At 48.9% G+C, this 27,432-nt stretch overlaps 1 protein-coding gene across 1 annotated transcript in view; it reads left to right on the forward strand.

The window, feature by feature from the left end:
* The first annotated feature begins 1,713 nt into the window (after positions 1-1,713).
* The window catches only part of LOC144821870 (histamine H2 receptor-like), a 272,545-nt gene continuing 246,826 nt past the window's right edge, over positions 1,714-27,432 (forward strand). Inside the window, exon 1 of the mRNA XM_078679028.1 lies at positions 1,714-1,988. Within this exon, the coding sequence (XP_078535154.1) occupies positions 1,714-1,988 (275 nt within the window). The remainder of the gene's footprint in view (positions 1,989-27,432) is intronic.

A 27,432-nucleotide genomic window follows, 5' to 3' on the forward strand; every position in this document is an offset into this window, starting at 1 on the left:
CATTTTCTGCCGCTCGAGTAGATTTGTACTTGAGCAGCAGCTTTCTTAACGCAGACTGGTAGTTTCTCATCGCAGGCGGTCGCGAGCATACGAGACCACTCGCAATAAAAAACCTGACTTCCCCACGTTGAGAATCTCGCCAGGAGGTTTATTTTCCATGCTCGCGATTGGCAACTTGATGTTGCTGATCGCGAATGAGGAAAAAGTCTCACCGGGATGTTGATTTTGCTCGCTCGCCATCGCCAACTTGACGTTGAGGACCGCGAGCAAGCAAAAAATGAGCACTACGCTACGCGCTTTTGCACTGTGCTACGTGCAATTCGCGTAGTGCATAGTACCGTAAACTACGCACGCTCCGCAAGCGTAGCGTAGTCCTATGCCCAGGGTTAATAAAGGTACGGAAATGGCTGAATGACTGCCGGTGGAACCTTCGCAGCATCTTCTTGTGGTCAATCATTGGCAGTGGCCCTTTCGCTGCAAGGCCACAGTCTTTACTGCTTTGGTATGTCTGCCCAATATAGGGCGATTTTCCACTGCAGCTGTCCCCTCTCTGGATCCGTCAAGTGAAGCTTGATGGATTCCGGCAGGGAAAATAAAAAATGCCCCCCACATGTCTGGAAAAACTCTGTTTCCTTGTGTTGTTTCTGCTTTAGAAAAACGAATGCTAAGGTGGATGCAACAACCTGGCGTCCCAGATAGCAGTCATCTGTACCGAAAGTGCATCTATACCACTTTAGCAGGTACAACGTAGGATGTACTTTTGGCAAAGAGATAGTTTCCAACATGGCAGGTATATCTACATGGGGCAAGGGGTGCACCTCCAGGAGTGTAAGGACTTCTATTGACCCACCAACAGGCCCTGAGGCTTTTCAGATCCATGCCATCTTTCAGGGCCTCTTCTGATGTCTTTATATTTTTGGTCCATTTCCTGAAAATTTAAAGAACAGAAAACAATTATTACATTACTAGCTTACCTGTCGCGCGTTGCTGCGATCTCAGAACAAAGGAAATTTAAGGAAACTTCTTATGATAACATTCAATTTACATTGTGTCATTTTTATTGAAACTTATTCATTTTAATATGGAAAACATTTTAAAGTGTTGTTTTAATTCTGTTTATTTATTCGAGTGCTTGTGGATACACGGTATTTTTTGTTTTTCCGTCTGGTGCGTACATGAATAAATCAGAAGGTTTTCCGACGAGTGAGCTGGCCAGATACAGTTGTCCATGTGAGAAGCACGTATTCTCCAAATCTAGTCCACACACTTACAGCGATTGTCCTTGTGCTTTGTTGATGGTCATTGCAAAAGCGAGTCGCACCTGGAAACTGTAAACGTTCAGTATTGGAAAGATTATGAGGGCCCTGGGGGGCCGGGGGGCCGATATTTAACTTTTTTTTTTTTGTTGCCAGAAACCTTCGCGGGAGTGTACTCAACAACTTTTAACAAATATATATATATTTTTTTTTAAATGTATTATTATTTTTTTTGCCAGAAACCTTCGCGGGAGTGTACTCAACAACTTCCCAAAGTTTCATGGTGATCGGATGAATGGTGTAGTAATGCATGAAGGACAAACAGACATACTTTTGTTTTTATATATATAGAAGATTTTTTGACCCATGACTATTTTTCTTCATTCTTTGCAGCAATGAAACATATATTCTAATGCTATCTCTGATGTGTGTTTCCACAGGTCTAGGTGGGAAGAAGATGCTGGTGGACACAAACATATCCCTACTTCCCAACTCTTCTTTCTCCTGCTCCTTGAAGATAAGAGAAGGAAACAGGACGGGAGCAGAGATCGCTCCTCATCAAGTTGCAGTTGGATTGTTACTCAGCATCATTGACTTAGTCACTTTCCTGGGAAATACTGTGGTTTTTATCTGCCCTGCGGTGGAAAAGAGACTTCGCACTGTCACTTACATGTTCATCATGTCATTGGCTATGGCGGATCTTCTCGTTGCCTGTATGGTCATGCCTTTTAGGTAAGAATTGAGTACAACTACATATTCACAAAATAATTTTGAAGCGTGCATTTTACCTTGCCAGTGAATGTTGTGTCAAAGTATAAATGCAACACATGAGTTCCAACTTTAGGATGTAAATGTATATCATGTGGCCACAATCCAGATGGCACAAGAGTAATTTTAATCTCATTAATGACTGGTGCATTCTTGGTTCATATTTTCCCTCCATTGCCAATATCACTGGATCAGGTGAGGTTCTGTTGTGTTCAATGATCACCAGGTCAGATGGGGATTGACTGAATCGCCCAAAGATATTTTGTCTATGTCCAGTTGCGAATTCCATCTGTAGAATTTAAAAGTGGTTTACACAGCTAATTAGATGATACAGCAGTATTAATGGAATGGCTGACAATGCAGAATTCAAAGAGGAAAGAATATAGATCTAACAGAAACACTGTGTTGGCAAGAAGAACAGATCACTTAGTATGTATATGAAAGAAAGAGTGATTAAGTTGCAATAAAGAAGCATTGCATGTGCAAGCAGTATAAAGAAGGAATCCATTTCTGCACCAGTTATCCTTGGTCATAAACTGATACAAATGGAATTTTAGCCAGAACAGCTTAAGAGCATTCCAAAATCCCAAAATGCACACTGTATGAAAAAGAGAGGCAACTTGTCACCCCCAGAGTAACATGGCCATGGAAAGTGTGGCCAGTAATACTGGAAGCTGCCACCTGAGAAGACTAATATCTAAGTTGTTAGCAGCAGAATATGCAGCAGTATGTTCCCCATTGCAATGCACAGGGGGCACATGCAGAAAGCAAAATCTTAGCTTCCAGAGCATGAACAAGAGTCATCTCTTTCTCATCTTCATGACTATTGGTGGCAAAGACCTTTTCTATCTCTCTTACAATGGACTTTATCTATGATTACCATGTAATTTGTGCTAGTGTGTTTGATACTTTAAGGCTACAGCTCTTTCAAGGATATTGATGAGAAAATAGGTGTGGGTGACGGGGTCGTGGTAGCTGAGGTTGCCCGGGGCTTGACGAATATTTGTGAGGTTTCCAGAAGTGATGGTTGGAGGTTGTTGATTTTAGTGGTTCTCTTTGTGCAATCGGTGGAGTGGGGAAGCAATGGGGTTGCTTCTATGTCCTGTTTGATTTTGCTCATTATCAATGTGTTGGAACTGGCCCTTCTTGCAGGGTCATCCTCAAACTTTTTGCTTCTTCCTCCCTTATTTTTCCTGACCCGTGGCTGTTGACAATAGGACTCTGTGCACTTTACCACTGCTGATCAGTGCTAAAGTGCATATGCTCTCTATGTAAATTGTTATTATGATTGAATATACATGTTTTTAATAGTTTAGGATGGATGCACTGCTATAATTTTACTTGGTAGATAGTCTTTATGTTGTTCAATTGGTGGTGCACAACAAGGAGGCGTCGAGGGTCCTACGACGTCAAAGCTATGATGAACTGAATGTGAGACTAGAAGGATTCTAGTCCCATCCCTTGTATGGCACACACATTCGCGAAGTTACTTTCATAGAAGAAAGACTACTTCTATACAATGTTCGTATACATTTCTTTGAGTTTATTTTAGTGTTCGTTTTTTTAAAACATGTTCCGTTATTTTCTTAACTTTCAGAAAATTCAGGCTCGGGCTTGTTTATAATCCACATTTCCAATGCATTTCGAGCATTTGATATGCTCTTCATCAGGGAAATAGACACTAAAAATAATAATATATACAAACGGTAATTAATAGTAATCGAATTAACTGTTTGCATCATGTTAAGAAATTAAGTAATGCAGCATTTCAACAAAAATAGTCACACTACACAAACATGTTTAACCGTTGTAAAAGACCTTTGTGAAAGACCTAATGCGAAGGTACATTACATTCGTGCTGTTTACATGCATAAATGCGCAATGATTCAAACCACAATGTAAGTTTAAAGACACTTTGATTCTCTTACATGCCCTTCGTGATGCGGTGTTTTTGGAATCTGCAATGAAACAGGGAAAACAAGGAAGGATTCGTCAGTGCCTGTGGGCAATGTGTTGGTGCGTGAGGTTGGTATGAGCTTAAACGACGGGGAGCACTAACCTGTATCAAAACGATTAGGTGAAAGCTATCCGGGGATCTGCTCTGCGCAACGCCGGCGACGCAATGGTTTCCCGCGTTTCTGCCGTTCAATATGTTAGGTGTCACGTGGTTTGGCCCATGGATGGAGGTAGAAAGCAGACTATGCCGATTGGGGTTAGGTCTGACTTCTATGTGGAAGAATGCTTCACAGAGGGGATTGAAGCGATGGAATCAGCTTTACTGAACACGACCTTGGACCAAGATTTCCAGCTGTTCCTTATGGAACTTATGTATTTCACGCTGTATCACAGCTATTTCAAAGTTGACGATAAGTGGTACCAACAACTCACCGGGATGGCAATGGGCAATTCGGCGGCACCTGTGTATGCCAATATCTTTATGCATTGGTACGAAACCCAACACATCTTGAAAGACCCCGGATGGACCAACCATTTGAGAATGATACTACGCTACATAGATGACTTTTTCATCATATGGACGGACACGGAAGAGTCACTGACTATGGCGCTCACGAAATTCAATTCCATAGACCAAAGAATCCAACTTACATGGAACATGTCGGACACCACAGTTAATTTTTTGGATGTGAAAATAACAATAACACCAAACGGATTCATCACAGACCTGTATGTCAAACCCACAGACAGGAATAACATGTTGTTACACTCCAGCTTTCATGAACCTAACCTGATCAACAACTGCTCCCCGTCGTTTAAGCTCATACCAACCTCACGCACCAACACATTGCCCACAGGCACTGACGAATCCTTCCTTGTTTTCCCTGTTTCATTGCAGATTCCAAAAACACCGCATCACGAAGGGCATGTAAGAGAATCAAAGTGTCTTTAAACTTACATTGTGGTTTGAATCATTGCGCATTTATGCATGTAAACAGCACGAATGTAATGTACCTTCGCATTAGGTCTTTCACAAAGGTCTTTTACAACGGTTAAACATGTTTGTGTAGTGTGACTATTTTTGTTGAAATGCTGCATTACTTAATTTCTTAACATGATGCAAACAGTTAATTCGATTACTATTAATTACCGTTTGTATATATTATTATTTTTAGTGTCTATTTCCCTGATGAAGAGCATATCAAATGCTCGAAATGCATTGGAAATGTGGATTATAAACAAGCCCGAGCCTGAATTTTCTGAAAGTTAAGAAAATAACGGAACATGTTTTAAAAAAACGAACACTAAAATAAACTCAAAGAAATGTATACGAACATTGTATAGAAGTAGTCTTTCTTCTATGAAAGTAACTTCGCGAATGTGTGTGCCATACAAGGGATGGGACTAGAATCCTTCTAGTCTCACATTCAGTTGAATATACATGTTTGGCATATTTGTATCACCATGAAGTCCCTAGTAAAGTGCACTGGGTGTGCCAGGGCTGGTGATGACAAATGCTACTAGTGGGCCTGCAGCACTGATTGTGCCACCCACAGGAGTAGCCCTAAAATGATGTATCAGGCCTGACACTGCAGTGCCTGTGTGCACTTTAGAACTGCCATGTCCTCCTGGTCAGTGTCCCCACTGACCAGGCCTAACCCTTCCCTTTTTTTGCACATCAGTCACCCCTATGGAAGGCCCAAGGTACCCCCCTGGGCAGGGTGCAGTGTATGTAAAAGGTAGAGCATGTACTAGTGCAGGTGACATGCTCTGGTAGTGAATGGCAGCCATTTTCGTTTTTCACTACTGTAAGGCTATCTTGCTCCACAGGTTAACATGGGGGATGCTGGCTACAGTGGTTAACAGCATTTCTTCCCATAGGAACAAGATAGGACATAAGTATCTAGTATCCCTGAACTCAGAATTTAATACCACATCTTTTAGGAAAGGTTGTTTTTAAATCCTGTGTTTGAGAACAGCACTTTTAGAAAGTTGCTGTTCTCTTGTCTGACCCTTGTGTGTGCCTGGGCCTGTTTGTGTATTGGCTGTCTGGTTTGAGAGTCACAGGGGCTGGGGGATTCCCCAGGAGACAGGATGAGTCAGCACTAGGCTGAATAACTGCATTTGCAACTGGAGTTGTGGGAGGAGTTAGCACCTGGGCTGAATAGGGCTGTGCCTGCCTTCCACAATGCTGGCTCCACCCCCCTGCTGGGCGGCTGAGGACCCTGCCCCTCACTCTGAAAGGAAAGATGCAGCCAGCAAAACAAAGTGCTCAGGATCCACCCAGAACTGGTTTAGACCGGGCTCAGGGCCCACATGCACCAAGAGAACAAAGACTTTAGGGGTATAAGTACAGGACCCCTGACAACAGAAAATTAGATCATCCTGGAAATCAAGAAGGAACCTCTGCCACGGAGAAAGCTGAAACTGAAGAAGGAAGATTGTCCTGCTGTTGCTCTGCTGGACTGACCTGTTGCTTTGCTGCCAAGGAGAGGGGAAGGACTTTGCTGCTGAGCTGTGTCCCCTGTCTTGAAGGAATCTCCAAGGGCCTGAGAAGAGCTGGCTCCCTGTTTTGAAGTCCCAGGAACAAAAGGACTTCACCCCCAGCTTCCCTGAACTCTGCTGAGAGAGTTCTGTCCTTCCTAGAGTGCTTGATCCAGTTGTGGGGCCTCTGGAAGTTGTACCTGTGCTGGGAAGCTTGAAAATAAGCTTGAGTGACTTTTGAACTTGAAAAGTGTCGCATCGGTCGCTTGCGGAGCGCATCCCCGACAGTGCGAGAAGTTTCCCGCCGCTACGGAGGTCGAGATCGTCGCAGCGCCTGACGCCGCTGCCAGAGACGTCGCATCCTTCGTTTGCGGGACGCACCAGACCGGTGCGGGAGAATCGAACATCGCTGCGAGTATCGTCGCAGAGCCTGTCGTCGCTGGGTGAGAACGCCGCACCACTTGCTTGCAGACCGCATCACGTCGCTGCGAGCATCGTCGCAGAATCATCACATCGAGGAGCTGCGAGAGAGAGGATCCCCGCTGGCCCTCGCATCATCGCCCCGGAGATCGTCGCAGCCCCTACGAGATCGTCGCATCGTGCCTTTGCGAGAACAGACTTCCTACGGAACCTACGCACCGGAATCCATACAAGTGGCCTTCCTCCCCATACAGACCGGATTCGTCGCAACACGCCCGCTGCTGCAGCGGGGCTGTCGCATTGCCTCCCCAGGGTCTCAGGAGCAACGCATCGCTTGTTTTCCACCGCACCAGCTTCTGCTTTTGGAACTTTGTTGCAACTAAAAGGTACTGTGAGTAAACGTGACGCAACTGTGAACTTTTCACGCATTAGTGGAGAATTCTATCGCACCATAGAGAATTCTATCGCAACCTAAGAATTTTAACGCAACCTTAAGAACTCTTTTTGAAACCATATTCTTGAACTGTGTATGTTGGATTTTTTTGTCGTTTTGGTCTTGTGTAGTTTAGATTAAAAATACCTTTATTTTTCTAAACTGTTGTGGAGTCAGTTTGTGGTGTTTTCACTGTGTTACTGTGAGTGTTGGTACAAATACTTTACGCATTGCCTCTGGTTAGCCTAGACTGCTCGTGCCAAGCTACCTAGAGGGTGAGCATGGGTTATCTCAGAGGGTTATCTCCTTGCCCTGACTAGAAGCAAGGGTCCCTATTTGGACAGTGGTACCTACCTCTGCCAACTAGAGACCCCCAGATCTAACATTGGTGGTCAGGCGGTGAGATTTGAACTTGTATTTGTACTTGACCCACAGTAATTGGTGTACATCACTAGTGAGTGCAGACCACTACGCCACCACATACTACTGTTTTTTTGGTTGGTTCTATTTTTGATCATAACCCTGAAAGAATCCAAGCATCATGTCTCAGAATGGTAAACCAGCAAGTGATGTTGCAGAACTGGAGTTTGATATTGAAATGTTAAGTGATTACAAAGTAGGTCAACTCAGGCAGTTCTGCAGGAACTTTGGATGCCCCATGAAGCGCTGATCCAAGAAGGAGGAGCTACAGGAGGCCTTAATGGCCTGGTGGGAGACCAAAGAGGCTGGGGAGACAGATGATGCAGAAGTGGATGAGGATGCACAAAGGGATGGTTTCAGGCCACAGGATCTGCCTGTGTCCAGAGCAGCCTCAAGGGCTGGCAGCAACCATTCAGCTGAAAGTTTTTCCCCAGAGGAGTTGGAGGAAAACCAAAGGGCTAGAGATCATAAGTTAGAAATGTTGAGGCTTGAAATGGAGCTGAAGCAATTGGAAATGGATAAAGAGAGAGAAAGGGCGGCGGAGGAGAGCAAAAATGCCCATGCCCTGGAAGAATTGAAATTGATCTTGGCCCATGAATTAAGAATGAAGAAACTTGAGATGGAGCTCAAGAGGCGTGAGGCCATGAGGGTCTCAGCTGAAGAAGAAACATGGGTAGCTCAAGAGGTGAGCTTTGCTGAGTTGGAGGTGGAGTCCAGCTCAGATGGTGGCAGCATATTTATGATATCTAGTGCTGAGAGAAAGGTACAAACACCCAGAGATGTGGCGCCTGACTTGAGGGAGGAGATCGACATACACCAGGGGGTTCAGGTTTATGATGTAGTTCCAGTGGAGGGCAGTGTCCCTGAAGTAGATTGGGCTACTGGCACAGGGCATCATATTCCTAGTGGTGGGAGGGACACTCTACTGGCTCTAGATGAGAGGTACAGGGAGAGGGGTTCCCCTATGGTAGAAACCTTGGTGTGTGTGTGTGAAGACCAGCCAGAAGAGTGTGGGTTGTGTGACAGAGACAGTCAGATACTGTCTTGCCAGTCTCAGGAGAGTGGTGTGGGGTACTTGTGTGAGGCACTGGAGGGTGAGGCAAAGGGTAGCTTGGTTAACAACTGTGGGGGGCTGTGTGATTCATTTGTTGGAGAGCATATTTTAAGTCCCTTTTTTCCAGAGCTATGCCAACACCCGGTGGAGTGTGAGTACTCTGATCCCAGAGAGCTTGCGTTGGAGGCAGACCTCTGGGTGGATTCCAGAGAGTCTGAGGAGGCATTGGGGAGTGATCCCAAAAGGAGTGGCTTAAATATCTTCCAGACCTGTGAGGTGGAAGAGGTTCAGTGTAGCCCGGTTTGGTCCCAGTGTAGTGGGAAGGGTGTAGGGGCTCATGTCCGGTCTCAGTGGAGAAGGAATGAGTGTGGGACGGTGTGTCTCACGGTGCCCGGAACCCAGTCTCAGGGCCTGGAGGGTTCCTTAAGGGAACACCAGGTTGGGGACCTAGACTGTACTAGTAGGCCATTTGAGGAGGATCTCCTAGTGTCTGTTGAACGGGGAGTGCCTGTAACCAGGCCTCCATCAGTTCTGGTGTCTGGCAGTGCCACTCCAGTTGGGAGGGTGCAGAAGTCCAGACTGAGGGGTGAGAGGGGGAAGGAGTCCCCAGTGGGAGAACCAGTGGGTCGGAGACCAGTCAAAAGGGCTGAGTCCCCAGTGAGTGACCATGGTGACCTCACTTCTGTCCTGGGGGATCTTCCCGCGCTGTCAGGTGGACAGGGGTCGGGAGATCTGCGCCAGGCAGACTGTCACAGGACACATGAGTTGTGTGTCACCCTCATGGGGGTACTGTGTGAGTCCCCAGAAGTCCTGGCGTGTCAGGCAAATGCACAACCGCAGGTTTTGGTCCCTGGGTTGGGAGACAAGGTTCAGGATCTGCCTGACCTGGAAGGAAGGGCATCTGTAACCAGTGCCCTGACCAATATGGTTCCCAGGGGTACCCCTCCAGTAGGGAGGGTGCAGCGCTCTGGAAGGGGGTGCAGAAGGAGGGAGTCCTCGCCCCTGACCCCGGTACAACCTGAGGGGTTAAACCCTAGGTTGAGAGACCAGTTGCTGGAGGGAGGTCCTGAACTGGTAGGAAAGTTGTGTTCTTGGTTGTCTTGGTGGACAGGGTTGCCCCTGGAAGGAGGGCAGGAGTCTCACCCTGGGGGTGGACTGGGCCACACTGTTGTGTTGGCAAGGTGGGTACTGTCTACCAGTATAGGCACCTCAGTGAGTGAAGTCCTGGTGCGCCAGGCAAGTGTTCCACTGCAGGGGTTAGTCCCTGGGTGGGGAAGCCAGGTTCAGGCGTTGTCTGACCTGGAGGCTTGGGAGCCTAGGTTCGAGGGCCAGGCCCGGGGTATCCCCCCTGACCTGGAATACCAGTTGCAGGATAGCACCCCTGAACTGGTGGATGAATGGTGCGGGACACCTGCCACAGGTGCCCTGGCTATTCTAGAAGGGGGTACCGCTCCAGGTTGGAGGGTACAGAGCCCCAAGGAAGAGGAGGACCGGGTGTGGAGAAGCCCACCTCAGCCTCCTGTCCAGCTGCCGGATACAGGTCCGGGACTGGTGGGTCAGTGCCAGGATGTTAGACCTGACATGACAAGAGAGGGAATGGACAAAGGGTGCCAAGCACCTGGGGCTACTGCCCCCCACCCTCTGACACCACAGGGGTTTGAGAGCCATGAGAGGCATGAGGCCTGGGTCTCATCCCTGATCACTGTTGGTGGTCACTGTGGCTTGCTGTCGGTCTGTTGGGACACACCTGTGAGGAGATTAAGGTTAGGTGCTGCACAGGTGGTGTCCACAGGTGAGAAGGGTTCCACATGGATTGGCATGGTGGACCCTGAGAGTATGGATAGAGTGATCCAACTGGGTTTAGGACGGCGCAGAACAGGACTGCCCTGCTGTGTGGGCCAGTTTCCGTGTTCTATCGCCTTAAGCAGGGAACACCATCGAGGTATCGTTTGGTCTACCCTGGCTTTAGGCTGGAAGGGGGTTGTGTTGGAACTGGCCCTTCTTGCAGGGTCATCCTCAAACTTTTTGCTTCTTCCTCCCTTATTTTTCCTGACCCGTGGCTGTTGACAATAGGACTCTGCGCACTTTACCACTGCTGATCAGTGCTAAAGTGCATATGCTCTCTATGTAAATTGTTATTATGATTGGATATACATGTTTGGCATATTTGTATCACCATGAAGTCCCTAGTAAAGTGCACTGGGTGTGCCAGGGCTGGTGATGACAAATGCTACTAGTGGGCCTGCAGCACTGATTGTGCCACCCACAGGAGTAGCCCTAAAATGATGTATCAGGTCTGACACTGCAGTGCCTGTGTGCAGTTTAGAACTGCCATGTCCTCCTGGTCAGTGTCCCCACTGACCAGGCCTAACCCTTCCCTTTTTGTGCACATCAGTCACCCCTATGGAAGACCCAAGGTACCCCTGGGCAGGGTGCAGTGTATGTAAAAGGTAGAGCATGTACTAGTGCAGGTGACATGCTCTGGTAGTGAATGGCAGCCATTATCATTTTTCACTACTGTAAGGCTATCTTGCTCCATAGGTTAACATGGGGGATGCTGGCTACAGTGGTTAACAGCATTTCTTCCCATAGGAACAAGATAGGACATAAGTATCTAGTATCCCTGAACTCAGAATTTAATACCACATCTTTTAGGAAAGGTTGTTTTTAAATCGTGTGTTTGAGAACAGCACTTTTAGAAAGTTGCTGTTCTCTTGTCTGACCCTTCTGTGTGCCTGGGCCTGTTTGTGTATTGACTGTCTGGTTTGAGAGTCACAGGGGCTGGGGGATTCCCCAGGAGACTGGATGAGTCAGCACTAGGCTGAATGACTGCATTTGCAACTGGAGTTGTGGGAGGAGTTAGCACCTGGGCTGAATAGGGCTGTGCCTGCCTTCCACAATGCTGGCTCCACCCCCCTGCTGGGCGGCTGAGGACCCTGCCGCTCACTCTGAAAGGAAAGATGCAGCCAGCAAAACAAAGTGCTCAGGATCCACCCAGAACTGGTTTAGACCGGGCTCAGGGCCCACATGCACCAAGAGAACAAAAACTTTAGGGGTATAAGTACAGGACCCCTGACAACAGAAAATTAGATCATCCTGGAAATCAAGAAGGAACCTCTGCCAAGGAGAAAGCTGAAACTGAAGAAGGAAGATTGTCCTGCTGTTGCTCTGCTGGACTGACCTGTTGCTTTGCTGCCAAGGAGAGGGGAAGGACTTTGCTGCTGAGCTGTGTCCCCTGTCTTGAAGGAATCTCCAAGGGCCTGAGAAGAGCTGGCTCCCTGTTTTGAAGTCCCAGGAACAAAAGGACTTCACCCCCAGCTTCCCTGAAATCTGCTGAGAGAGTTCTGTCCTTCCTAGAGTGCTTGATCCAGTTGTGGGGCCTCTGGAAGTTGTACCTGTGCTGGGAAGCTTGAAACTAAGCTTGAGTGACTTTTGAACTTGAAAAGTGTCGCATCGGTCGCTTGCGGAGCGCATCCCCGACAGTGTGAGAAGTTTCCCGCCGCTACGGAGGTCGAGATCGTCGCAGTGCCTGACGCCGCTGCCAGAGACGTCGCATCCTTCGTTTGCGGGACGCACCAGACCGGTGCGGGAGAATCGAACATCGCTGCGAGTATCGTCGCAGAGCCTGTCGTCGCTGGGTGAGAATGCCGCACCACTTGCTTGCGGACCGCATCACGTCGCTGCGAGCATCGTCGCAGAATCATCACATCGAGGAGCTAGGAGAGAGAGGATCCCCGCTGGCCCTCGCATCATCGCCCCGGAGATCGTCGCAGCCCCTACGAGATCGTCGCATCGTGCCTTTGCGAGAACAGACTTCCTACGGAACCTACTCACCGGAATCCATACAAGTGGCCTGCCTCCCCATACAGACCGGATTCGTCGCAACACGCCCGCTGCTGCAGCGGGGCTGTCGCATCGCCTCCCCAGGGTCTCAGGAGCAACGCATCGCTTGTTTTCCACCGCACCAGCTTCTGCTTTTGGAACTTTGTTGCAACTAAAAGGTACTGTGAGTAAACGTGACGCAACTGTGAACTTTTCACGTATTAGTAGAGAATTCTATCGCACCATAGAGAATTCTATCGCAACCTAAGAATTTTAACGCAACCTTAAGAACTCTTTTTGAAACCATATTCTTGAACTGTGTATGTTGGATTTTTTTGTCGTTTTGGTCTTGTGTAGTTTAGATTAAAAATACCTTTATTTTTCTAAACTGTTGTGGAGTCAGTTTGTGGTGTTTTCACTGTGTTACTGTGAGTGTTGGTACAAATACTTTACGCATTGCCTCTGGTTAGCCTAGACTGCTCGTGCCAAGCTACCTAGAGGGTGAGCAGGGGTTATCTCAGAGGGTTATCTCCTTGCCCTGACTAGAAGCAAGGGTCCCTATTTGGACAGTGGTACCTACCTCTGCCAACTAGAGATCCCCAGATCTAACATTGGTGGTCAGGCGGTGGGATTTGAACTTGTATTTGTACTTGACCCACAGTAATTGGTGTACATCACTAGTGAGTGCAGACCACTACGCCACCACATACTACTGTTTTTTTGGTTGGTTCTATTTTTGATCATAACCCTGAAAGAATCCAAGCATCATGTCTCAGAATGGTAAACCAGCAAGTGATGTTGCAGAACTGGAGTTTGATATTGAAATGTTAAGTGATTACAAAGTAGGTCAACTCAGGCAGTTATGCAGGAACTTTGGATGCCCCATGAAGCGCTGATCCAAGAAGGAGGAGCTACAGGAGGCCTTAATGGCCTGGTGGGAGACCAAAGAGGCTGGGGAGACAGATGATGCAGAAGTGGATGAGGATGCACAAAGGGATGGTTTCAGGCCACAGGATCTGCCTGTGTCCAGAGCAGCCTCAAGGGCTGGCAGCAACCATTCAGCTGAAAGTTTTTCCCCAGAGGAGTTGGAGGAAAACCAAAGGGCTAGAGATCATAAGTTAGAAATGTTGAGGCTTGAAATGGAGCTGAAGCAATTGGAAATGGATAAAGAGAGAGAAAGGGCGGCGGAGGAGAGCAAAAATGCCCGTGCCCTGGAAGAATTGAAATTGATCTTGGCCCATGAATTAAGAATGAAGAAACTTGAGATGGAGCTCAAGAGGCGTGAGGCCATGAGGGTCTCAGCTGAAGAAGAAACATTGGTAGCTCAAGAGGTGAGCTTTGATGAGTTGGAGGTGGAGTCCAGCTCAGATGGTGGCAGCATATTTATGATATCTAGTGCTGAGAGAAAGGTACAAACACCCAGAGATGTGGCGCCTGACTTGAGGGAGGAGATCGACATACACCAGGGGGTTCAGGTTTATGATGTAGTTCCAGTGGAGGGCAGTGTCCCTTAAGTAGATTGGGCTACTGGCACAGGGGACCATATTCCTAGTGGTGGGAGGGACATTCTACTGGCTCTAGATGAGAGGTACAGGGAGAGGGGTTCCCCCATGGTAGAAACCTTGGTGTGTGTGTGTGAAGACCAGCCAGAAGAGTGTGGGTTGTGTGACAGAGACAGTCAGATACTGTCTTGCCAGTCTCAGGAGAGTGGTGTGGGGTACTTGTGTGAGGCACTGGAGGGTGAGGCAAAGGGTAGCTTGGTTAACAACTGTGGGGGGCTGTGTGATTCATTTGTTGGAGAGCATATTTTAAGTCCCTTTTTTCCAGAGCTATGCCAACACCCGGTGGAGTGTGAGTACTCTGATCCCAGAGAGCTTGCGGTGGAGGCAGACCTCTGGGTGGATTCCAGAGAGCCTGAGGAGGCATTGGGGAGTGATCCCAAAAGGAGTGGCTTAAATATCTTCCAGACCTGTGAGGTGGAAGAGGTTCAGTGTAGCCCGGTTAGGTCCCAGTGTAGTGGGAAGGGTGTAGGGGCTCATGTCCGGTCTCAGTGGAGAAGGAATGAGTGTGGGACGGTGTGTCTCACGGTGCCCGGAACCCAGTCTCAGGGCCTGGAGGGTTCCTTAAGGGAACACCAGGTTGGGGACCTAGACTGTACTAGTAGGCCATTTGAGGAGGATCTCCTAGTGTCTGTTGAACGGGGAGTGCCTGTAACCAGGCCTCCATCAGTTCTGGTGTCTGGCAGTGCCACTCCAGTTGGGAGGGTGCAGAAGTCCAGACTGAGGGGTGAGAGGGGGAAGGAGTCCCCAGTGGGAGAACCAGTGGGTCAGAGACCAGTCAAAAGGGCTGAGTCCCCAGTGAGTGACCATGGTGACCTCACTTCTGTCCTGGGGGATCTTCCCGCGCTGTCAGGTGGACAGGGGTCGGGAGATCTGCGCCAGGCAGACTGTCACAGGACACATGAGTTGTGTGTCACCCTCATGGGGGTACTGTGTGAGTCCCCAGAAGTCCTGGCGTGTCAGGCAAATGCACAACCGCAGATTTTGGTCCCTGGGTTGGGAGACAAGGTTCAGGATCTGCCTGACCTGGAAGGAAGGGCATCTGTAACCAGTGCCCTGACCAATATGGTTCCCAGGGGTACCCCTCCAGTAGGGAGGGTGCAGCGCTCTGGAAGGGGGTGCAGAAGGAGGGAGTCCTCGCCCCTGACCCCGGTACAACCTGAGGGGTTAAACCCTAGGTTGGGAGACCAGTTGCTGGAGGGAGGTCCTGAACTGGTAGGAAAGTTGTGTTCTTGGTTGTCTTGGTGGACAGGGTTGCCCCTGGAAGGAGGGCAGGAGTCTCACCCTGGGGGTGGACTGGGCCACACTGTTGTGTTGGCCAGGTGGGTACTGTCTACCAGTATAGGCACCTCAGTGAGTGAAGTCCTGGTGCGCCAGGCAAGTGTTCCACTGCAGGGGTTAGTCCGTGGGTGGGGAAGCCAGGTTCAGGCGTTGTCTGACCTGGAGGCTTGGGAGCCTAGGTTCGAGGGCCAGGCCCGGGGTATCCCCCCTGACCTGGAATACCAGTTGCAGGATAGCACCCCTGAACTGGTGGATGAATGGTGCGGGACACCTGCCACAGGTGCCCTGGCTATTCTAGAAGGGGGTACCGCTCCAGGTTGGAGGGTACAGAGCCCCAAGGAAGAAGAGGACCGGGTGTGGAGAAGCCCACCTCAGCCTCCTGTCCAGCTGCCGGATACAGGTCCGGGACTGGTGGGTCAGTGCCAGGATGTTAGACCTGACATGACAAGAGAGGGAATGGACAAAGGGTGCCAAGCACCTGGGGCTACTGCCCCCCACCCTCTGACACCACAGGGGTTTGAGAGCCATGAGAGGCATGAGGCCTGGGTCTCATCCCTGATCACTGCTGGTGGTCACTGTGGCTTGCTGTCGGTCTGTTGGGACACACCTGTGAGGAGATTAAGGTTAGGTGCTGCACAGGTGGTGTCCACAGGTGAGAAGGGTTCCACATGGATTGGCATGGTGGACCCTGAGAGTATGGATAGAGTGATCCAACTGGGTTGAGGACGGCGTAGAACAGGACTGCCCTGCTGTGTGGGCCAGTTTCCGTGTTCTATCGCCTTAAGCAGGGAACACCATCGAGGTATCGTTTGGTCTACCCTGGCTTTAGGCTGGAAGGGGGTTGTGTTGGAACTGGCCCTTCTTGCAGGGTCATCCTCAAACTTTTTGCTTCTTCCTCCCTTATTTTTCCTGACCCGTGGCTGTTGACAATAGGACTCTGCGCACTTTACCACTGCTGATCAGTGCTAAAGTGCATATGCTCTCTATGTAAATTGTTATTATGATTGGATATACATGTTTGGCATATTTGTATCACCATGAAGTCCCTAGTAAAGTGCACTGGGTGTGCCAGGGCTGGTGATGACAAATGCTACTAGTGGGCCTGCAGCACTGATTGTGCCACCCACAGGAGTAGCCCTAAAATGATGTATCAGGTCTGACACTGCAGTGCCTGTGTGCAGTTTAGAACTGCCATGTCCTCCTGGTCAGTGTCCCCACTGACCAGGCCTAACCCTTCCCTTTTTGTGCACATCAGTCACCCCTATGGAAGACCCAAGGTACCCCTGGGCAGGGTGCAGTGTATGTAAAAGGTAGAGCATGTACTAGTGCAGGTGACATGCTCTGGTAGTGAATGGCAGCCATTTTCATTTTTCACTACTGTAAGGCTATCTTGCTCCATAGGTTAACATGGGGGATGCAAGATAGGACATAAGTATCTAGTATCCCTGAACTCAGAATTTAATACCACATCTTTTAGGAAAGGTTGTTTTTAAATCCTGTGTTTGAGAACAGCACTTTTAGAAAGTTGCTGTTCTCTTGTCTGACCCTTCTGTGTGCCTGGGCCTGTTTGTGTATTGACTGTCTGGTTTGAGAGTCACAGGGGCTGGGGGATTCCCCAGGAGACTGGATGAGTCAGCACTAGGCTGAATGACTGCATTTGCAACTGAGTTGTGGGAGGAGTTAGCACCTGGGCTGAATAGGGCTGTGCCTGCCTTCCACAATGCTGGCTCCACCCCCCTGCTGGGCGGCTGAGGACCCTGCCCCTCACTCTGAAAGGAAAGATGCAGCCAGCAAAACAAAGTGCTCAGGATCCACCCAGAACTGGTTTAGACCGGGCTCAGGGCCCACATGCACCAAGAGAACAAAGACTTTAGGGGTATACGTACAGGACCCCTGACAACAGAAAATTAGATCATCCTGGAAATCAAGAAGGAACCTCTGCCAAGGAGAAAGCTGAAACTGAAGAAGGAAGATTGTCCTGCTGTTGCTCTGCTGGACTGACCTGTTGCTATGCTGCCAAGCAGAGGGGAAGGACTTTGCTGCTGAGCTGTGTCCCCTGTCTTGAAGGAATCTCCAAGGGCCTGAGAAGAGCTGGCTCCCTGTTTTGAAGTCCCAGGAACAAAAATACTTCACCCCCAGCTTTCCTGAACTCTGCTGAGAGAGTTCTGTCCTTCCTAGAGTGCTTGATCCAGTTGTGGGGCCTCTGGAAGTTGTACCTGTGCTGGGAAGCTTGAAACTAAGCTTGAGTGACTTTTGAACTTGAAAAGTGTTGCATCGCTCGCTTGCGGAGCGCATCCCCGACAGTGCGAGAAGATTCCCGCCGCTACAGAGGTCGAGATCGTCGCAGTGCCTGACGCCGCTGCCAGAGACGTCACATCCTTCGTTTGCGGGACGCACCAGACCGGTGCGGGAGAATCGAACATCGCTGCGAGTATCGTCGCAGAGCCTGTCGTCGCTGGGTGAGAACGCCGCACCACTTGCTTGCGGACCGCATCACGTCGCTGCGAGCATCGTCGCAGAATCATCACATCGAGGAGCTGCGAGAGAGAGGATCCCCGCTGGACCGCGCATCGTCGCCCCGGAGATCGTCGCAGCCCCTACGAGATCGTCGCATCGTGCCTTTGCGAGAACAGACTTCCTACGGAACCTACGCACCGGAATCCATACAAGTGGCCTTCCTCCCCATACAGACCGGATTCGTCGCAACACGCCCGCTGCTGCAGCGGGGCTGACGCATCGCCTCCCCAGGGTCTCAGGAGCAACGCATCGCTTGTTTTCCACCGCACCAGCTTCTGCTTTTGGAACTTTGTTGCAACTAAAAGGTACTGGGAGTAAACGTGACGCAACTGTGAACTTTTCACGCATCAGTAGAGAATTCTATCGCACGATAGAGAATTCTATCGCAACCTAAGAATTTTAACGCAACCTTAAGAACTCTTTTTGAAACCATATTCTTGAACTGTGTATGTTGGATTTTTTTGTCGTTTTGGTCTTGTGTAGTTTAGATTAAAAATACCTTTATTTTTCTAAACTGTTGTGGAGTCAGTTTGTGGTGTTTTCACTGTGTTACTGTGAGTGTTGGTACAAATACTTTACGCATTTCCTCTGGTTAGCCTAGACTGCTCGTGCCAAGCTACCTAGAGGGTGAGCAGGGGTTATCTCAGAGGGTTATCTCCTTACCCTGACTAGAAGCAAGGGTCCCTATTTGGACAGTGGTACCTACCTCTGCCAACTAGAGACCCCCAGATCTAACACAATGCATGATATCAAGTTATAAAATGCAAAAATTGTTTACAATGATTGAGATATTCATGCAGAACTCTAGACAGGAATTTCAAATGAAGATAATGGAAATCAATAAATAAAATACTGATTTAGTGTCATTCCTGGCTCACTCAAATTTTAAAAAAAAAGTCAACTGTAGCTATATGACAATAGGAGGCATGACTATCAAATTCTCAATGACAAGCCCCAGGACTTGGCTACATTCACTACCGCCAACCCTCCACCCAGAAAAGTTATATAAATATTAGGTTTTTAATCCCCCAACTAGAGAGCGGGACTTCAAAACTATGGAGGATATAATTAAACGTCAGCGTTATCCCAAGTACCACAACATTTTTGATTCCACCAGATAGTTGTAGGCGAAATTCCGGTGCAATAAGCACAATGCAGGAATTTCATCTGGTTTTTTTTCACTAACAGCGTGGATTCAAGGCAGACCCACTGCTCCATGAGCGGGAAAAAAAGCAAAAAAGCATAGTTGCTTTTCTAAGTACTATGAGTAACTGATCGACGTATTTAGCTTAATGCTAACCACATTAAATACTGCGTAAATACAGTGTCCAGACCCACAGACAGTGCCCTCCATAGCAACTTCTGCAGCCGGGAAGTCTGTGTGCAGTGCCTACCTGCAGGGTACTCTTGGCAGGCAGGTAACACCAACAAGCTTCCATGCTGGGACAGTTTCTTTGAAGAGCACTGTCAGGGCGCAGTTATTATAATTAACATCATGTAATTAGCATTATGTTAATTGCAATGGCGGGCCCCTCACTGTGCCAGACAGCACACAGATTCCTTGCTGTTATAAATACTTAATGTCTAGAATAAGCAAATCCTGTGTTTGCACAGCATTTCACTCTACATTCATTCCTTTTTCCTGTTCTTGGCAACCGGATGCAGAAAGTGGAATTGCCTGCAGTATTGCATTTGCTTATCGCGGATGGAAAAAAAGTTCATTTTGCCCATCCCAGTTCTACCTGGGGCATGAGAACACAATAATCTAAACTCTTCTGAGTACCTGGTGGACTCCTCAAGAAGGTGATAAGGGAACACAAAAGATCCAGGGAAGATGAGGTCTGGGCGAAACTCTTACAAGACTCCGAATCCCAAAATGGCACACGCTTTTGAGCCGCGCCGAATAAAATATTGCGTCCATCACATGGAGGCATGACATCTCACATGACAGAAAAGACATGGTCGGAGTTTCTGACAACCCACTTCGACCAACAGGGCGAGCGCAGGCCACTAATAATAAAGAAGACCCTCAGACAAATGCCGTTATCAAAACGGACATCTACTACAATGAAAGTACCGCCTGACATTGCAATAGTTAAACGTCAGATTTGCCAAAGGCAGGAGAGAAGGAGCTCCAGGGCCAAATGGGATTCCTCTGGCCCTCTTTAAGCAGGACCCGGATTACTGGGCCGCGGCCTTGGACCCACTATTCTGGGAAGTCAGACATCTGGGTCAACTACCGGCCTTTTGGAAAGGTTCCATCATTGCGCCCATTTACAAAAGCGGCGTGAAATCCACCCTACAAAATGTATCACCTAATGACACTAATACATAACGAAGCCAAATATTTTGCGGGCAGCCTACTAGAAGAACTTTAGATATGGGCAGCTGAGCGAGAAATTATACCACCCAACCAAACCGGCTTCTCCAAAAACACAGGGACTCTAACCAGTATCCTAACACTGTCACTGCTCATGGACAAAGCAAAGTCATCAAAACAGTCGATCCATCTCTGCTTTGTAGACTTCAAGGCTGCTTTTGACAACATAGATAGAGCTAATCTCTGGAAAATGCTGGCAGGCTGGAAGATCCTGCAAGCACTGCTGGGCGCGCTAATAGCCCTGCATACAGACACATGGGTGCTGGTTAAATTGGGCAATGGCACAGGCTTGTCAAGGTGTATTCCAACCACCAAAGGGCTCAAATAGGGCTGTGTGCTCGCCCCAACCCTGTTTAATCTCTACATGGCCCACCTGACACAGACCCGCAACTGCACATGCCCCAAGGATAGGAGGCAAGGCTCTATCTAGCATTGTTTACACCAACAATGTAGTGCTAATCAACCACATGCATGTGGGAATGCAACGCCTTTTAAATATTCTTCATACATTTTCAAAAGATAACTTCCTGGAAGTAAAATTGGAAAAAAACAAGACAATGTCCATAAAAAGATGCGGGGGGAAACCCCACAATTGGCACTTGGGAAACGGCCAAATACAAAACTCAACAAGCTACAAATGCTTAGGGGTAATCCTTGACAACGGGGGGCAATAATCCAGCCAGCTGGAGACGATAAAAAGGAAAGAAATGACTCTTGCGATAACTTTGAGGCAAATAAAATCCCAGCATATGGGCCTGAGGCTCTCTCCTCTTCTCCAGATTGTGCAAGCCAAAATCTTGCCTACGATTACATATGGCAGCGAAGCTTTGAGAGGATATTTGACATCAATCAATCGGCCTCTTCTTTTCTTAATTTCCAACCCACCATGTGATTTATAAGTGAGTGGATGAACTGCAACCATCTGAAGCTGAAACCCTATAAAACTGAGCTGATCCTTATAGGTGGGCCAGCCAACCCTTGGAATTCCAACTTCTAGTCACCAAACTGGGAAACCCCCCACTACCAGCATGTTCAACTAAAAGTCTGGTTATCATCATTAGCAGTGATCTGTCGGTGAAAGCCCAGATTGGGACAGTGGTCTTTTCCTGCTTCTTCCAGTTGCGAAGGATCAGGAAGATTAGTAGATGTTTTATCATGGAGGCCCTGACCGAGGTTGTCTTGGTATTAGTCATTTCTTGAATTGACTACGCCAACTCGCTTTACATGGGCATCCCGGCATATCAACTGAAACGTCTGCAACTAGTGCAAAATCAGGCGGCCAGACTGATTTACCACCAGCCCAAATGGCACCATGTTACGCCATTAATGGTCAGACTTCACTGGCTTCCAGCAGCCAAACGTTGCGCATTCAAGCTGGCGTGCATCGCCTTCAAGGATCTTTATGGCAGCAGACCAGCATTTATATCCTCCCGGATTCAGCAATATGCTCCTCTCCGGGACCTTAGGTCTTTCCATCTGAATCTGTTGGTCATCCCGTCGTCAAAATGGAAGAAACACAGGGGACTAAGATTTGCGGTCCTGGCTCCTCAATTCTCAATCAATCAATCAATCAAGAACATTTATAGAGAGCGCTACTCACCCGTGAGGGTCTCAAGGCGCTGGGAGGGGGGGTGCTGCTACTGCTCGAATAGCCAGGTCTTGAGTTGTTTCCTGAACGAGATGGTCCTGGGTCAGACATAGGTGGGTGGGGAGGGAGTTCCATGTCTTGGCAGCCAGGTAGGAGAAGGATCTTCCTCCGGTGGTGGTTCTGCGGATCCGCGGGACGGTGGTGAGGGCGAGGCCGGCGGAGCGGAGCTGGTGGGTGGGTGTGTAGAACTTGAGGCGGTTGTTGAGGTATTCGGGGCATATGTTGTGGAGAGCTATGTGTGCGTGGGTCAGGAGCCTGAACTTGATCCTCTTGTTGACGGGGAGCCAGTGTAGGTCTGTCAGGTGGGTGGAGATGTGGCTATGATGGGGGATGTCCAGCCTGAGTCCTGCCGATGCGTTCTGTATGCGCTGAAGTCTTTTCTGTAGTTTGGCTGTGGTACCAGCGTAGAGAGCGTTCCCGTAGTCCAGACGGCTGGTGACGAGGGCCTGGGTGACCGCCTTCCTGGTTCGGGTGGGGATCCAGCGGAATATCTTGTGGAGCTTGCGAAGGTTGTTGAAGCAGGAAGAAGTAACGGCATTGACTTGCTTGGTCATCGTGAGGGAGGAGTCAAGGATGAATCCCAGGTTGCGTGCATGGTCTGTGGGCTTGGGGGCGGTGCCCAGAGCGGGGGGCCACCAGGAGTCGTCCCAGGCGGAGGGGGATGGTCCGAGGATGAGGACCTCCATCTTGTCTGAGTTCAGTTTCAGACGGCTGAGCTTCATCCATTCCGCGACGTCCTTCTTTCCTTCCTGGAGGCTTGCTTTGGCGGTGGTGGGGTGGTTGGTGAGGGAGGGGATAAGCTGGGTGTCGTCTGCATAGGAGATGATGTTGAGGCCGTGTTTGCGTGCGATGGCCGCGAGGGGACTCATGTAGACCTTGAAGAGGGTAGGGCTGAGCGAGGAGCCTTGGGGTACGCCGCAGATAATCTTGGAGGCAGCGGCGCGGAAGGGCGGGAGGCGGACTCTCTGAGTTCTGTCGGAGAGGAAAGAGGTGATCCAGTCCAGGGCCTTTTCTTGGATCCCGGCATGGTGGAGGCGGGTCATTAGGGTGCGGTGGCAGACTGTATCGAATGCGGCCGATAGGTCGAGGAGGATGAGGGTGGCAGTTTCCCAGTTGTCAAGCATGGTCCTGATGTCATCGGTTGCTGCGATGAGGGCGGTTTCGGTGCTGTGGTTCGCTCGGAAGTCGGACTGCGATGAGTCGAGGGAGCCGTTCGTTTCGATGAAAGTGGTCAGCTGTATGTTGACGGTCTTCTCGATGACTTTTGCGGGGAAGGGGAGGAGCGAGATGGCGCGGAAGTTCTTGAGGTCCGTGGGGTCGGCGTGGGTTTCTTCAGGAAGGCGCTTATCTCTACGTGCTTCCAGCTCTCCGGAAAGGTGGCGGACGTGAGGGAGTTGTTAGTGATGTTCCGGAGGTGGGGTGCGATGATGGAGTCGGCCTTGTTGAAGATGTGGTGTGGACAGGGGTCGGCTGAGGAGCCGGAGTGGATGGTATTCATCACGTGGGTGGTGTCTTCGGTGCTGACGGGGGTCCAGGTGCGGAGGATGGTGGTGGGGGGCGTTGGTTCGATGTTTGGGTGCGTGGTCTGGGCGCCGAAGCTGTCGTGTATGTCGGCAATCTTGCGGTGGAAGTACGTGGCGAGTGAGTCGCAGAGGTCTTGCGAAGGCTCAGATGTCGTTGTTGCTGGCGCTGGGGTTGGAGAGCTCTTTGACGATGCTGAAGAGTTCCTTGCTGTTGTGGGTGTGGTTGTCCAGTCGTTCTCTTAAGGATGTTCTTTTGGTGGTGCGGATCAGCTGGTGGTGTTTGCGGGTGGCGTTCTTGAGGGCTGCCATGTTTTCTGTCGACTGTTCATGGCGCCAGGCTTTCTCGAGGGTACGGCAGGCTTTCTTAGAGTGTTTGAGGTCGTCGGTGAATCATAAGGCTTTCTTGCTGCCGGGATTGCTTGGCGGGGTCTTCAGTGGAGCAAGGGTATTGGCGCAGTCGGTGATCCACTGTGTGAGATTGCGGGTGGCGTCGTTGGTGAGTTGTGTTGGTAGGTGGATTTTGGCTCAGGGACGTGGTGAGCTGGTCAGTGGTGATCTTGCTCCAGCGTCTTCGGGGAACCTGTTGTGGGTGGTGGTGAGTCGTGGTTTTCCTGAAGTTGAAGTGGACGCAGCTGTGATCGGTCCAGTGAAGTCCGGTGGAGTAGCTGAAGGAGACGTGGTTGCTGGAGGAGAAGACTGGGTCAAGTGTGTGGTCGGCATAGTGGGTCGGGGTGTTCACCAGTTGCTTGAGTCCGAGGTTGGCTAGGTTGTCCAGCATGGTGGTGGTGTTGTTGTCATTGTTGTTCTCCAGGTGGAAGTTCAGGTCCCCAAGGAGGATGTAGTCCGCGGAGGCAAGGGCGTGCGGGCTGATGAAGTCTGCGATGGCTTCGATTGAATTGTGTGCGCGGTCCAGGGGGTCTGTAGATGAGTGTCCCTCTGAGGGTGGTCTTGGGGTCGGTGTGTATCTGGAAGTGAAGGTGTTCGGCGGCGGTGAGGGTGTCGTCAGAGTTAGTCGTGATGCGGATGGTGTTCCTGTAGACGATGGCGATGCCTCCTCCGGTTTGGTTGATGCGGTCCCTCCGGGTGATCTTGTAGCCGTCCGGGATCGCAATGGCGATGTCGGGGGCTGAGGAGGCGTTCATCCAGGTTTCCGTGAGTAAGGCGACGCCCGGCGCTGTTGTGTCGAGGAGGTCCCAGAGTTCGACGGCGTGTTTGTGGACGGAACGGGTGTTTAGCAGAATGCACTTTTCTGGAATTCTGGAATTCTCTCAGTCTGGAGATTAGATCTCTGACCTCTTATTCTCTGTTTAGGAACAGTTAAAGACCTGGCTGTTCAGAGAAGCAATTGGCTAAATCTCCTTTGCAGCAGTTTCTCCTGGACTTCAGCACCATGAAACCATTTGGTGTACGTGCGCTTTACAAGAACTATTAACATAACATAACATAACAGGTGGGGATGCACAAATCCTGGACGCACAAATCCTGGACAGCACCCTAATCAGGGCCTACAGAATTATGTTCAACATCTCTACATATGCATCAGCAGCTCAGTTCCGACTACAATGTGGCTTCATAAAACAACAGCTAGCAAGACAGGGGGCATATATAACCTGTTGGCAAAGAATCAAGAACGCCCCTTAAACAGCGTAAGCCATCTACTTTGGCTAGAGCTTCAGCAAAGAATAGCAGCACCGGCAAGAAAACACCTATATCATTGTCTAACAAATACCGTCCTCAGCCAGGCTTGGGAAGTTCCGACCACACACGCGGGCTTTAAGAAAATAGTGTGGACGTCAATAAGGAGGATTTGCATTGAGAAAACACACTTGGATGACAATTAATCTATTAGCCCATAACCTTACTTCAGTGCAGGATATTCCCGGACTATCAAGGAGAATTTCCTGAAACATCGACTAGGAAAACTGCCAGCCATTCAGCATCTACCACCATGGCTGGGGGGGCAAATGTTCCCACATTGCCGTCTGTGCAACTATGGAGTCCAGGGCATGGCCCACCTGATATGCTGTTGCTCCAGCCTGACAGGGGAAAGAGCCCGTCTGCTCAAGCATCAATTCAACCAGCATGGGATTCGAACACAGAGACAAGCCGTGATAGCCTGTTTTAATCCAGATGACGCACAGATGAAATGTAAATTAGTAAAATTCCTAGCGCTAATAGTCGGAAAAACTGTCAAACGCAGGGAAAACTACAGGATTGTGCAAGTAAGACTCCGCTTAATGGTGAAAGCACACATGCGCTCTGGAATTCACGCTTACTTCTGCTCACTAAGGATGACAAGCTATCTGCAAATGATTTCAGTGTGACCACCCAAAGGACTTGAGGACATTAGGCTTTTCGCGCCACAGCTTTTTATTAGCAAATGCTTTTTATCTGTTTTAATCACCTGTTTTAGCTATTCACATGAATTTTGCACTTTTTACTTCCATTTTTGTACGGGTTATAATTAATTTCAAACAATAAAGATTACTTAAATTACTTACCATCCCTACACCAGTTCTCCTTGGGGCCTGAAAACACAACTATCCCAACGCTTCTGAGTACCTGATGGACTCCTCTATGTGATTATATTCATCAGAGACAGGAGTTGGGGAGAGGAGTTGGCCTAATGGCTAGGGCAGTCGACCTCAAATCTGAGGAATCAGGTTCAAGTCTCGGCAAGGACGCGCAACATCCTGTGATTCTGGGCAAATCACTTAATCTCACTGTGCCTAACAAAAATGAATGTGTCCTCATGTAATGCAACTGGTGCTCATGTAAAGCGCTCTTGATACCCGATACCTTCGGGTCAATTTCGCACTATATAAAAATCCCTAAAACAAATCTGAGGGATACTTGAGGCCACACAAAAGGGATCCAATCTCATGCTCTCCCAAATACACAAAAGGGACCATATCACATCCTCTCACAAACAGAAAGGGAAACAGTGTTACCAAGCCAGGAACTGTTGCATTTTCACACCGTGCAACCTGGACAGGTTACTAGAAACAAAGGAATTAATTAGGACCGGGACTCATCTCCCACTGCTGATGAAACCTCTCACCTGCCTCCTACAACTGACTACAGACTCCCTTATCTCCTTGAGACCAGGAATCTCCAAGATGTATGGTCACATATTCATCCTGATGTCACCAATTCAAGAAGTTTGCAGATTTTCATTGAACGAAAGGGTGGCCATCTTGGAATGGTATTAATAAAGTCCACCAAAAAAACATTCTAGATGGTGACCCGTGCTTGCATATTTGTGTGCAATCACATACAGCCATCTTTCAATTGCAAAACTAAAACAGGACTTTGGAAATACTTCTTTCCCATAAGAGACAGCCCTCCAGAGCAGTGCAAGCATATTTATTATGTACATAATGCATATCTCGGCAAGATATAAATTAGGCACTTTAGGATGCAAGATGTTGGACGTAAGAAATTAACCACATGCGGAATACTTCTTAAATAACCGCTGCTGCCATGCCCAGTGAGGTCCCAGTGGACTCCTCAGTGAAGACAAAGTGTTATAATTGATCTGCTAGGATGTTATATGGTTGTAAGATTATCATTAGCAGTTTATGTGTCATAACTATGGACACAGGTATGTGGAAAATGATAAAAAGATTTCATACAAAATAACCGCTGCTTTGTTCCTCATCTAAACAGGGATTTATGTGTTTGGCCTAGCACAGCATTTTCTTTTTTAAGTTCAGAAAAAGTTTACTAGGAACAATCCAAGACATACGAGAGGTGGAGGGATGGAAGCCACACGGAACAATGACGTGTCCAGGACCCATGAGGGAGGGCGGGAAGGAGGGCAGAATGAACAGACTTCAAACATAAGGAAGAAAAAGCACGTAGATACAACCTGTTAGGAGAAAAAGAAGAAGTAAATACAATGAAAGCAA

The sequence above is a fragment of the Lissotriton helveticus genome, chromosome 2_2, assembly GCF_964261635.1.
Source record: "Lissotriton helveticus chromosome 2_2, aLisHel1.1, whole genome shotgun sequence".
Taxonomy (NCBI): domain Eukaryota; kingdom Metazoa; phylum Chordata; class Amphibia; order Caudata; family Salamandridae; genus Lissotriton; species Lissotriton helveticus.